The 14,331-nt window shown below is 43.4% G+C and overlaps 1 protein-coding gene across 1 annotated transcript in view; it reads right to left on the bottom strand.

Moving 5' to 3' along the window:
- Positions 1 to 1,079: 1,079 nt before the first annotated feature.
- C2CD2 (C2 calcium dependent domain containing 2) overlaps positions 1,080 to 14,331 on the bottom strand; it is a 37,351-nt gene continuing 24,099 nt past the window's right edge. The window contains exons 12-14 of the mRNA XM_058847426.1: positions 12,303 to 12,430; positions 11,247 to 11,559; positions 1,080 to 6,734 (exon numbers count right to left, since the gene is read on the bottom strand). Coding sequence (XP_058703409.1) covers positions 6,508 to 6,734; positions 11,247 to 11,559; positions 12,303 to 12,430 — 668 coding nt within the window. The 3' untranslated portion in view covers positions 1,080 to 6,507. The remainder of the gene's footprint in view (positions 6,735 to 11,246; positions 11,560 to 12,302; positions 12,431 to 14,331) is intronic.

Here is a 14,331-nt window from a genome sequence, read left to right on the forward strand (position 1 = left end):
AGCATCCAGCAACCAACAACAGCAGAGTTGTTTATCCTACTTTCAGTGCATTCACTTTTTCAAAATAAGTATAAATTAATTCAGTATAGTTATCTGTACATTTACAATGCATGTGAATCTGGATCCTGCAGCTCAAAAATTATTTTTTTCAGCATTAACCTCAGACTGTGAAATTGCACCTTATGCCAGGCTCACCTGGGTAGAGAGGTGAAAAATTGAAGATCCTTTATATTTATTGTTTAAGAATGATGAACTGGAGGGAAGAGTTTGGTGCCACACTTGGAGCTACATCCATTCCTGCTCTCCCTCTGACAGGTCTTGTCACTTTTGTGACAACTTTAATGTACAGGACTGGCATCACTTAAGGTAAAAAAACTCACCACAGATTAGAACAAGGAGGAAAAGGATGAAGGTTTGTTAATAAGAGACTAACAGGAAATTTGAGCAAATAACTTAAATAATATTAAATGAAGAGGCATGTAAATATGGGCAATAACTCCCAGTAAGGGAATGTAACATTTCCGTGTAAAAGAGGGTACAGCCCTCAGTTTTGGCAGGAAAATAGAAACATTATTGTGGCTATTTTCACGTGAACGCCTTTTATTTATTTTGTTGGGTGTTTTGTTGTGGTGGTTTTAATATTGAGGTTGAGTTTTTTCCCCTCAGTCTGGTAGGGCTTTGTGGCAGAACTGATTTATAACATAACCCTTTCAATAAAATCATCACAAGAGAACCTAATTCCCAGGCTGTGCTCATTCTAGTACTGGTGTCTTCCCTATAGGATCCAGGCCCTAACACTCTTCACCCTTTGCCCCCTAATTCAGGATATTACGACATAACTGAGAGAAAAAAATACTGAGTAACCACAGTGAGCTCCACAATTCCTTCTGCCACAAGATTTCCTACCCAATCTGTGTTTCAGGTGATTTCTCAAGCAACAAGGGGCTGCCTGATAGGCTGGGGTTATCAGGAAAGAACTCTGCCCCTGAACAAACAGGTAAATGGTCTGTGTTAAGCAACAGGTCAAATTAGTGAAGGAGAGTAGAAAACCATCTGTTACACCCGGGTATGTAGGACAGCACACCACACAGAGACAATTGGCTTTTATTTTATGTACAGCAGGAGTTACTTCTTTAAAAAAATCCTCTTAGGTTTTTGTAGTGATATAATAAATCTGTACATCATAGATACCATAATTGCACCAACTGGAGTTTATGTATGCACAGGAAGAAAAACACACCACAGAAGAAGTGACTATGACAGTTGATGCTAGGAAAAAAAAAAAAAAAAAAAAGTTTTACCCCGCCTGGAATAATACAGAGCATAATACATCATTGGGAAATACAGAGTTATAGTACTGGAAAGACCTCAGATCATCCTTCCCAGCTATTTTCACACCATGCCAGCACCTTGCATAGTAGCAGTTTGGATATCCTGAGTGAAGTGGTATTATTCACCCTTAACTTAAAGCAATCACCCTCGTTATATAATTAATCTGGAGTTGTTTGTCACCAAGGCTGAGGCTTAGCAATGTGCAGAAGCATATGCTGACTTTAAACACATGAATAAATCCACTTAGGTCCTGTGGAGGTCAGAGCATGAGGTCAGCTGTTCCCACTCACAACAGGAATGTCTTAGCCTGGAGCTATGGCACAGTTAATTCTATAAGCACTTGTCTCAAACCTCAGCTCTCCAAACCAAAGCCTGCAATAAACTCAACTGAAAAATCCAGCCAGCTCTCACCACGCTCTGTGTAACACCCAGAGCTCCCAGACCTAAAAAAGGTGTTAAAACAAGAGCAAGATTCTTATTTTGCTTCCCCATCCACATTTGGTAGCATTTTATGCTTTCAACTTTGTTTTTTTTCCTATGATGTTTTGCACATCAAGAACACCAGAACTCTGCAAGAAATAGCAGAAAGTTTTCACTTGAAAAACACCTAGAACCAGCAAGGAGATGCAGTACCAGGATGTAAAATGCTGTAAAATTCCACTGATCCCTAAATCTGGTCTAATTGCCATCCAATTTCATCAAAAAAGCAGCATTATAAATCCAGTCCTCTCAAGAGCAAGGTCTGTATGGCCTGGAGCCCCAACCTGTCTCCCAAAGAAAGAGCAGGGAAAAAGAAAATCTGTCAGAAAGTGTAAGAATAAAACCCAGTATTTAAGCCTGCACAGTGGATGTGCTGCCCATTAAGTCGAAGAAGTCTGGCAAAGGTATTTCACTTTCAAAATGAACTTTTTTCCACCCTGGCATTCCTTCTGCCTTGGATTCCCAAGTTTCATATATGGTTAGGAGTGAAATGACTCTAATATTCTACCTGGGGCAAGTAGGATATGAAATACCAATGACCTAGGGATAAAGTCTTCCCCTCCACTTTAGAATGACTTTGAAAGGGATCTCAATCACTTAAAGAAAGTTACTTAGCTTGTATTCCCATTAGAGGTATTAGGTAGTTTTATTGCTTTCATCTACAAAGAGCAATGTAATTCTTGTAATATTTACTCAGTCAAAATTCACACTAAAGCTAAGACAAATCTTGGTGAGGATAGGGCTTGTCTCCTTTGAGGCATATGTAAAGTTTAAATACCATAAAACAAAACAAACTACAAACACAAATTAAGAAGTTGCAGGTATGGGCAGAAAAATTCTTTAGAAAGAAAAACAAGCCTTCATCTCTTAGTCCTCATGAAATAAATACCATGCTTTCTTTGCTGTACAGAACACCCAGAAACACAAATGTGTGAGAAAAGGGACAGAAGGAATGAATATTTCACAGGTTGTTACCAATATACTGTCCTGATGCCATTAAATTGCAAGGCAGTAAACAAGAAGTTTTCAGTGTAATAATATCATGTAAAAATTTTATCTACTGTTCTAGTGGGTTGTTACTCAAATTCTTTATAATTTTAATAACTAGACATTTGAACAGTGGATCAAATTACAAAACACAGAAGGTGTTTGTAATCCTCTGGCATCCTTCACAAAAACTGTGCAGGACACATCATGATGTTATTTGTGCCAGTAAACAAATCCAGTCTTTCTGACCCAAAACTGCAGTGTGGATCCTGCAAGTTGTGAGGATCATACTGACCCAAATACACAAAAAATGTACATCCTCAGATCTCCTGATCTTAAATGACAACCTAAGGAAGGGATGGGATTCATTATTGTGGGTCTTTGGGGTTATCACAACTGAACAGCACAATTGTCCCTTTCTGTTTAGTGCCTTAGCTTGTTCTTACAGCAGGACATAAATTATTTGCAGAGGAGTAAGAAGAGGTGAGGAACACAGCCGCCAGATACAGAGATCCAACATCAAACCAAACAATGTTTATTTTCCTGAGGAGTGAAGGCAAATAAAAAAACAGATTCCCTTTTTACACCAAATGCCTTGCTCTCCTCATCTGAAGAATTCCTTCTCAACACATGTGAGCCCAAACCCTCAGTTTGCAGTAAAGAATGTTCTTCATTCCCACCATCAAGACAAGCATTCAAGTGATCATTAAGACCTTAAGATGAACCACTTTTTTCATGTGTATCCATTCTCTGGGGTAAGTTACAAGCAAATCCTAGTGCTGTATCCTGCAAGTTACTCAGTGTTATTTCACCCTCTTCTACAGTACAGGCTAAAGCTTCTGTAAATTAAAATCCCAGCTCAGTAATTTACGAAGATTTCAAGTAATGTTATGTGCTGCCTCTACATTTTCAATTCCACAGCTCTTTGTTTTTTGTGTATGGATGTGCTACCCACGGAGCTCAATTTCATTCAGATTTCTTGAATTTGTAGTTTTATCCTTCAGCAACAAAGACTGAACATTTAAAAATGGCAGGGATTTGGCTCCCACCCTGCCCCATAACACAGAGAGTTCCTGGTAAAGTCAAGAGAAAAAGTGTCTCTTGAGGGAACATGGCATCAGGGGTTTTAATCATGGGCTCACATCATCATCCACTGTAGAACAAATGAAGAAACAAAATTTCTACTTTGTTTTCAATTAGAAATAAACAAAACTGTTCAGGCACATTCAGGCTGGACAAACCTGTATTACTGAACTGGGATTTCTAAGCATAATACAGCTCCAGAAGATTAATTTGTACCCAATTTTCAAAATACAGAACATTAAAATGCCTTCAAGTGTTTTCATAACAAGCAGCATGCTTAAACGTACAACTATTTGATAGTCTGGTCTACTGTACTACCACAGTGATCTTAGGAGGTTACACATAAACAGTATTTTTAAATAGTTAAAATATATTGACAGTTCAGTTCTAATATTTTCTTGGTAAAAAAGAAACCAAACCTCTCTACTTTGATATTACCAGAGAACCTTGAGTCCATCAAAATTTGAAATTTGAAATGTGTTTCTAGTCTTCATTAACTTTCTATTTTTGATGAATGCTTTAAGTTGAAAGCACAAATATCTGCCAAAGTGTTGGATAGCTTAAAGGGAGGAAAGGGGCCAGGGGAAAAATCACTGTTGGCAAAGTAGGCACAAGGTCTATCATCCATTCACTTCAGTAATTTAGTTGGAATGAATGGATGTTTTTCTTGGCTGAAGAGAACAGGCTTGGTCCTTTGTCCTCAGCAGGAATGTCGATGATGGAAAAGTACAGGTAAAGCATGAAAAATGGTACCTGTGAAATACTGACATTTTACTCTTCTTCATAGCCAAAATGAGAACTATGCCTTTACTCCCATCAGTTTTTCATTTTAGACTAAAGGAGGCAGCTGAAATATTTAGCAAGGAAAGAAGGTTAAAAAAACTCATCTGACCAACCAACCACTCAGCACATGACAACACTGGTAGATCTAGAACCTGAACTAGGGGAATTAATATTTTTTCAAAAGCTTTCTTCACAATTGTGTATTTTAAGATCTCAGTAAGTGTTTGGCAAGTGAGACAAGCTTTCCAATGAAAAGCACTGTAGGGTTGACTATGCTCTATTCACCATTTACTGCTCTAGCTTTGCATTTGATATGATGGTTTATGTATTTGTCTAACAAGCACTTGGGAGAAGGAATTAGAGCCCCTAAGATGAGTTTTTGCATTAGCAATACAGCTTCTCACACAGGAAGAAAAGCTACATGTAAGATTTTGCAAATACTGTGTTTGCAAGTAGCTTCAAGTAGATTTTTAAAATAAAAAAACAAATTCTATTTTTTAAGCATAACTCCTTTTAAGCAGAACATGAAACAATATGCTAGTATTGGTATTTGCATAATTTATTGATTTATGGCTAATGTCAAAGGCATCTCTCCACCTACAGGGGCTGAGCAGTGATTAAAGCAGGCTACAGTTATTACAGTAGGATATCCGAGTCAGCATTTTCCTTCTGCTTCTGAACACTCACCCGCTTCCAAACTACAACACAAACTGGATCTGGGCCTCTTTTTTTCCCTCTTTTCAGTCTGACTAGAAAAATCAATTGCTAATGTTGCAGGCTGCAGTGAGGGAGCGCAGTGGGGTCTTCTCTCTCTGTTGAGGTTCAGTGGCATGAACTGGGTGTGATGTTTCAGTTCTGAGTTTCCTATTGATGTCAGTCAGTTGATCACGTTGTGGTCCTCCCTGCAGGATGGGTCAGCCTGGAAGCCACAGTGGGTCACTGGTGCCAGCTCCCTGCTCCAGCAGGGCCATCCCAGAGCAGCGGGCACAGGGCTGTGTCCAGAGGGCTCTGCAATATCCCCAGGAGGAGACTCCAGCCCCTCTCTGCTCTCTGCTCAGGGCTGGGCACTGCCCAGGGCACAAGTTGTGCCTCCTGTGCAGGGGGAATTGCTGGGCTCAGCCCCTGCCCGTGGCTCTGGTGCCATTGCTGGGCCTGGAGCAGAGCCTGGGCCTGCTCTGCCCCTCCTGCACCCAGGGACAGCCAGGGATGGACAGGGATGGACAGGGATGGACAGGGACAGCCAGGGATGGACAGGGATGGACAGGGACGGACAGGGATGGACAGGGACAGCCAGGGACACCCAGGGACACCCAGGGGCACCCAGGGCTGAGGCCCCTCTCAGCTGGGGCTCCTCTCCAGGCTGAGCAGCCCCAGCTCCCTCAGCCTTTCCTGGGCACGGAGATGCTCCAGGCCCTTCCTCAGCTCCAGGAGCTCCTGTCCCTGCTGTGCTGAGGAGCCAGGGCTGGACACAGCAGCCCAGAGGTGCCTCCAGGGCTGGGCACAGGGGCATTACCTGCTGGGAATGCTCTTCCCAGTGTACCCCAGGACATCAGGTGCCTTCTTGGTCACCACCTGCACCATTCCCCATCCTCCCTCCTCTTCAACAAGAAACCACATGCTCCTCCAAAAGCTGTCAGGACACATTCGGCACTGCTCGTATTCAGAGGAGCGACTTCATCATCAGAAAGAAGAAGCGTTTTGGAAAAATAAACCAAAAAAACCCCACTGTTAATAGTGAACATCCTTTTATGCAAGTCATCAGCCATATTTGTATTCTCTAGTACTGCTCTGTAAACAAGTGCTCAGCTGGTGAGCAGGGATCCCATCGGAGGGGGTTTGGGTTTATAGGTACGGCTCTCCCGAAGCACCGTTCAGTTTGCTCTTGCTCTTGTTCCTGGAAAGGAGCTTCTTGCTCAGAATTCGTGAGAGTGTCCCCCCCTTCTTGCGGCTCTCCTCTGACAGAGGCTGCTGCAGGAACACCAGGTCATTGTGGGACTGGCTCATTCCTGGGTCCTTCTGGTGATGCTGCCGGCGGAAAAACAGCTTCGCGCTTTTCTTCAAAATCCCACCTGTGGAAGGAAAAGGTGCACGACACTTTAGACAGAACAGGCTGCTGTCCTCCTGAAACTCAGCTTTAACTGCAGCACGAGCTAGAAAAGCTGATCCTCTGATTTAAGTCTCTTTCTTTACACTCAGCTCCAAATGCTCTTCTGGAGGCCACGCTAGTGGTCATACACACATGCACAGCTGGGGGTTGTACCCAGGGCTCTCACGTGTCAAAGAGGCACATCCAATCTTCCCAACCGGTAAAGTAGAAAGGATTTTATAAAAAGAATGAAAGAGAGGAAATAATGTTACTCTTTGTTGTTTCAGAGATCAAAGGAGGTGAAGATCAGCCTGTGAGGCACCACATGAAGCAAATTTTAATTTGAGGTGCAGGACAAGAATACCTGGCAGCAAACATGTGTGCAGTGGTTCTGTACAAGCCAGGCAGCAGGTGTTCTATACAAATTCAGCTGCACCACCCAGAGTAACACTCACAAAGCATTTGCTATTCTAAAACCCTGTTAGGAATAGCAATACACTTCAAGCAGATTAAAAATAATATTACATCTGTTTCCAACAGGTTCAGAAGTCTGCCCAAATCCCTTCTGCGGTAAATTAAGTTGCTTTGTTTTGCCGTGTTCCTTCCCTTGACCCCATGTCAAACCCAGCATGCAGCCAAGGCAATTGCAGCTGTCATCTCACCAGGGACTCATGCTGCCAACAGCAGCTATCACTACTCCTCTCTTTGCAAGCCTGGGTTGTTTTTGCAGCCATTCTGCCAAATTCCACCCTCCCTCTCCATGTGTGCCCGTGTGCCTGGTGTGCAGCTGGCAGGGACACTGCTCCAGGCTACCAGCAGCACTCAGCCTGGTTGGGACATCAGCTCTGTGTTAAAATAGCATCAGCTCTGTATGGAATTGGTAGGAGCCCGTTTGAACAGAGGAGGACCCAGGTGACAAGCCAGCACAGGAGCTTCTGGCAGTCAGACTTGGATGCAGGGACAGTCACATCTCTGGCAAAGCTTCCACCCCTCCTCCCTGCACCACTATCAGCTTTCCTGGTCCTTTCTCAGTTCAGCTATTAATTCCTGTCATGGTCCTGATTCTGTTTTTCCTCCCACTGCAAATAGACACAAAAAGCAACACAGTGCAGCTCTTTCATGGGACACTGCCAGAGCTGGAATTAAATGTTTGTCCCCCAAGGACCTGACAAGGCCTCTGTGTCACGTTGCACACAGTGACAGCTGCAGAACAGGTATTTCATGGCAGCCAGATGCTGCTTTGTACACACCAGAGAAGTCACAAACATGTACTTGGGTTTATTACTGTGTACTTTAAGGGCTAAGCACTCAGCACCTGGGAGGATATTCAAGCATGTTTTTTCTGGCAACTGCTGAAGCTCTCCTCACAGGGCACAATGGGATGGGAAGCAGAAATCAGTTGAAAGCAACCAGAACTTGTGGATTTGAATCTCGACTGCTCTCCCATCAGCCTCTGATTGATCTTTTTGGCAAGGCACTACCACTTCAAGCTGTTGTCAGCAGCACAAAAGAAGCTGTGTTCCACCCCAGGACGCTGAGAGTTGTTGATGTGCAGAGGCTGGGGGGATGCTGTGCAGCTCCTGTTTGAGCAGGCAGCTGTTCTGCCCAGCAGCCCTGGCAGCTGCAGCCATGCCAGCAGCACTGGGACACAAGCTTTTAACCCTAAACAGATTTTTAATCCCATCCATATTCTGTCATTCAGACTGATTTTCTACATCAGCAACCAGCACCCAACTAAGAACGCTCCAACAATTGTGCCTGGGACAACTCCCTGCAGCTGAAAAACCGTGGGCAGTGCTTCCCTGAGAGCAGGACAGGCTCAGCACAAGCAGCAGCCCCCCGAGACGAGAGCTCCCTGGTGTTCAGTCTCTGCTGCCTGGAAGCTTGCAGCATGCCCAGCAGTCTGCAGCCAGTCTGGAGCGTGCTGCCTGCCAGTGGCTCTCCCTGCTGTGGAGACATGCAGCCCTGGGAGGAGGCAGGGCAGGGCAGGAGCCTGGCAGTGCTTGTGCTGCTTTATGTGCTGGCTCATGTGCTGTTTGCATGCTTATGCCTCCAGTTCAACAGGATCCATGTGGCAACCCTGCCCCCAGCACCAGGAGATGAGCAGAGAGCACTGCAAGAACTCACTGCACCAATGTGGGGTGTTCTGAAAGTGCTCGTGGGGGTGGGATCACTTCTGAATCTCACTGGTGCTAATGGAGGAAGATTTCCTTCTACATCTACAAGGATATGATAGAGATTGCTTTCCATTCCTTCCCAACTTCCAAAACAGTTTTCATGCAGGTGGGTTTTGTAAAAAGCTGCTGATTTTGTAAATACCTGCTGAGATTGCGGTAGCTCTGTAAGTTAGGCTAGAAAAGCTTTATCTAAAAATGTCTAAGCAGCAGGTGTTAAAATAAGTTTAGTTTGTATGTGTATCCAGTTATGGGGTCACACATGGTTTGCATGAGCGGATTTTGATTACCAGATACTACAGCAATGGGCACTATGGAGAGAGATCAGGAATGCAGAGCATCCCTCCAAGCCTTCCTTGCTGCCCTCTCTGTGTGACCCTCCTGGACAGCACAACCACCAGAAGGATGATTTGTCACAGCAGACTGGTCTGCTAAAACACCTGAGCAAAAGAAGGTAATTTTGGAAGGAGAAAAGGAATGGATGAGGGAAGAAGAAAATGGGTGCCAAACTAATTTTTGCTTCAGTTTTTACAATGAGTGTCTCATTGTAAAGCTACATTTTCTTAGGGATAAAAAAGAAAAGAGACCAAAATAACTTACTGTGTAGGTAATTAATTCTGGCTGGCATAGTAGTCATCTTAAGTTATAAAAGGGAATGGGTAAGAAAGAGGAAGTCAGAAAGGTTAAAACCCAAACAAACAAAAATATGCAAGAGTAAAAAAAAAAAAAAGTCCTAACTTTAAGACATTAACACACACAAAAGGCTTTTCAAAGCAGAAGAGGTTTTGTTTGGGTTTTTTACTGCATTTGGGCTTTTATGTTGTTGCATTTGCGGTTTTATTTGTGGTGGGGTTTTTTTGTTGTTTGTTTTTTTTAAGGAAAAGCATTTGACAAACAGAAGCCTTCAACTATTCACAGCTCACTGAAGGCAGGGGGGTTGAAACGTTTTCCCATCTTACTCCATAAAAGCTACTCAGCTGTGACAAAGCAGAGATTCAAGACTTCCACAAAGACATCTGTGTATAATGAAAGGGATGTGAGCCAGTTTTTTTCAAGTATTTTTTCAAGATGATATAACTCTCTCAGAGATATTTTGCAGTTTTTTTGCAGTCTTACACTGAATTGTGTGAAAAGGATCCCTAGAAGCCTCAATTCTTTGCACAGGGAAACCCAAAACTAGACAACAACCCACATACAAACATCCACTTGCTTGCTTTAGAATAACGTGTTTAAGAAGAATCCAGAGGTTTTGCAGTTTCTCACAGAGCTTCCTAAACTTTTCCAGGCTCCAAAATGAGCCAAATCCCGTGACAACTAACCCAGTCCCCTCACCCCAAACACAGCCAGGACTCGCCAGTGCCCGAGCATGTGTGTGACAGGGATTGTTGCTGTGCCCTCCTGATCTCTCATGTGCAGCTGTGGGAAAAGAGGACTCCGTGCTCTAAGGGAGGGTCCTGACAAAGAGCTCCAGTGTCTGCCCTGTGGGTGAGGGGGGGATAACCCAGTCAAATAGGGAGGTTTTGTAGTGAGCCATTCCCCAGGATCGCTGGGCGAGGAAAAGATAGAAAATAAGAAAGCAGAGAGGGATGGATATGAGTGAAAAGCACAGCCCACTGCACTGGCCCTTTTCTAAGACTTCCTAATAACCCCTGTGTTTACCACAAACCAGTGCTCAGAGGTTACTGGATTTACCAAGGAAACACAAAGAACTCTTAAGACATTTTCAAACTGAAGCTATTCAGGTGTGTAACTACCTAAGCAAAATGATGATGCCCTATTTACTTATTAAATTAACTTTTATTCCATTTTCTTCAGCAAATTATGCATTAATAAAATGAGTGGAATGGGGGGAATCTGTTCACCAGGCAGTTTCTGCTTCAGCTGTGGTGCTTCCCTGAACACTTCAGTGAAGGCAGGGGAGCCTTGTGCTCAGACATGTGAAGGAGGAAGAGGAATGTATTGAAAAGCAACTGTAGATCCCTGCCATCTTCACCTTGGTAATGGGGCTGCCAATATAGGGCAAGTCCTGGGTTACAAGGACACAGTTTTCTTTGAGGAATTGATAATGTGACTAGTAATTTCTCTCCCCAATAACTGAGTTGGATGTAATGAGCTGCCAGCTTCTAAGGGTGAGCTGCTTCCTCAGGGAGGGGAGGATAAGAAAGCCTGAGCTGGCTCAGAGAGCTGCAAGTAAAACAGCTTCAACCAACACCATAATCACAAAGAGCATGAAGGACAAAAAAATCAATAAGAAAGGATGAACTACTGCAGCCAATTACATAGAGAAAGAAGTTACTGAAGTGGAAGTGAGGATCATGTACCTTTAGATTTTTTCATGCTGCCAGTTTCTGAAACACTTAATGAACTCCCAGATATTTCTTCAGAGGTCTGGTCTAAGAGTGTGCTGGTGTCCCACTGCTGGCTGCCATTCTCCAAACCCCAGGCCTTGTGGCTGCTTTGCTGTGGGTCAGTACCAGGGTCTCGTTCTGAAGCACCCAGTGACTGCTTTTCATCAGAGGTGATCTTTGCAACAGCTTCTTCCACAGAGGGTGGATCTGCTTCCCTGCAGGAGCTGTCCATGGCTGCAGCATAGTCCATCATCAGTGAAGCTTCACTGTCCTGAGATAAAGAGGTCTGCCCAGTGGAAATAAGAGACAACACTGACACAAGTCATCCTGATGGAGAAAAAAAAAACCTCCCTGCAAGTTATTTGAACTCTTTACACTTGTATTGCTCAGGATGGGCAGCAAGCCACCTGAAGCTTCCTTAGCTCTACTAAAAGAGAGGAGCATTTAGCAAAGTTTTAATCATGTTGCAAAGGCCAAATGGGTGAAAAAATCAATTAAGTAAATGCCTTCCACCTATCCCTGGCCCCATGACAAATAACAGGACTCCCCTGTACGTGCTGCTGTAATGGAGTGTCAGCATACACAGAGAATCTTTTGGTCCTTTTAAGAAAATTAACATGAAAGCATTTCATCTTGTCTCACTGTCTGCCCTCCCTCTGGAACAGAGACCAGAGAACCACAAGTTTTTCAGAGGGCTTTAACAGCTTTGATAAAAAGCAGGAAAATCTTTCATACCTTTTCAGTGCATCTTCCTTACATGGGTGAAAGAGAAGAATTATCCTCTCTTCTTTCCTAAATTGATTTTCCCAAATCCCTAACACCACTCCTATCCAAGGACACCGTGCATCTTAGGCTGTCAAATCTAACAATCACAACCAAACACCCTGATTTGGATTAACTTGAAACAGTCGCAGAAACCACCTGGCACACCAAACTGGATTCTGCAGGGGCAGCAGAAGCCATGTCAACGTTGCAGAAAAGGCTTTACAGAACTAAAGCATTAACCCTGAGTGCTGTTTTCTGCTCTACCTTGGACACCCCTGATATGATAATGGTGCTTTTCTTTCGAGGAGACTTCAGCTTCTGCTTTGCAGACTCGCTCAGCTGCCGAATGGCCGCTTCTGCCACAGGGTCGGTGCCGTTCAGTACCAGCAGCTCTGAAAAGAAAGGATCATTTCAGAGGGGAGAAGGAAAAACAGGAAAAAACAGAGCAGAGTTTGTCCTTGAACTAAAATTCATAGAAATAGCATAAACACTGTAAACTTTCCAATTCACCACACATCAATCAGGTCCTGTCTTTCCCTCCTGTCACTCATTTTTGGAGAAAAGGTACAAAAATGGCACCAAAAATGGCACTTACAAACCCTTTCCATGAGAAGCAGGGACAAAATGTGCCATTATTTCAGCACATTGCTACCCTGTGGTGACAGTGGGGACATCATGAGTTATCACAGTCATGAAGAACCATAGTTCTAACAAGGCTGGCTACATGATGCTACCTCCTCAGGTACCTTTTTTGTTATTTTGCTCCTTTTCCAGACCTCCCTGCTCAGCATTTCCAGTTTTGCTATGGCACTGTGATAGGGTGGGGAAGGCAAGGTAGCTGCCTCCACATCCTGTAAAGTCCACCCCTTTTCCCCTCCAACCACTGCACAGGAATATAAAATCTTCTGTATAAAATGCTCTTTAGTGACAAACACAAGTTTATTTTTAAGCATGGCCCTTTCTGGCATCTAGGACAAAAATACACATTGATCAAATTCATCAAGCTCAGGAACAAATAAGACAACAAGACAAAAATCCCCATGTTTAATTGCCTGAGGTAGACTTTTCTGGCATGAGTTTTAACAACAGCAACAACAAAAAGAACAGAGGCAGGAATAGCACCAGTGTTAACTAAATTGAGCAGTGCCTTTTGTTACTGTGACAATAATGCAATAAAAGATGAGGCCTAGAACTAAGAATATGTGTGCATGTCTGCACACTCATCTCAAACCTTGATTTTTATCATCTCCCCATCCCCTGCATTAATTCTTATTGCTGTCATCACTCAGAACTATGGCAGGGACACAGCATCTTTTCCAGAGTGCTTGCTGTTATTTTGCCATGATATTTGTAACAACTTTTACCTAAGTTACTACCACACCAAAAGCTTCTTTGTATTTCTTTCACTTGGCTTTATTTCTAATGAGTAATTCTTCCTGTATAAACACTTCACAGAAATCCCCCTGCACTCCCAATAAAAACATTGTCCATAACAATACGGAATAAGCTGTCTCCAGGTGAATTTTCCAGTGTTTTGTGTCTTTAAAAACATAAACACTTAGAGTCAACTCAGAAGTCTTGCACTATCTTAACATTTCCCAAACTGATGTAGCACACTGCTTCATGGTATCAGAGAATTTCTTATCCTAGAGATAGGAAAAGATCCAAGTGCTGTTACAGATATTCACGGTTAGTGCTTCTTCCCTTCCCCATATTTGCTGGCCAATAGGTTTGTGCCTCTCAGAAACCTCCTGACTGTGCCAGGAGCAGCCCAGATCATGTCCAGATTGTCCATTCCCCACTCAGACCTGTACAAATCCAAGTGAACTCCACACCAGGTGCCACTGGCAGCCACCCGGGGTCACATCTGTCACTGCTCTTGCTCACGGAGCCACTGAAAGGTGACCACACAAAGGACTGAAAAATGAGCTGAAGATTTACAGCTGCAACTTGAAAAGGTAAATTTCCCAGGGACAACATCAGGTTTATATACATTCAAAGGGAATTTTTAATAATTGTCAAAGTCACCTGACACTCAGAAGGAACTTCAGCTGTATCCAGGTGACTCAGGAAGGTGGAAAAATGGGCAGAGCAAGACCAAAAGAGCCCAGTGGCAGGGCTAGGAAGAGAACTGAGCCTTCCTTACATCAGTCCAGCCTCTGCCTTCTCTTCAGACACAGAGGACTTAGAGGTTCATGTCACAGGGTTTTAATTTAGTGCTTTCATAAAGCATCTCCCATGCCTTTATGAAAGGAGACAACTTTCATTCAAAAGTAAGAGGAAATACTTACTT

Source organism: Poecile atricapillus, chromosome 1, assembly GCF_030490865.1.
Source record: "Poecile atricapillus isolate bPoeAtr1 chromosome 1, bPoeAtr1.hap1, whole genome shotgun sequence".
In the NCBI taxonomy this organism is placed as follows: domain Eukaryota; kingdom Metazoa; phylum Chordata; class Aves; order Passeriformes; family Paridae; genus Poecile; species Poecile atricapillus.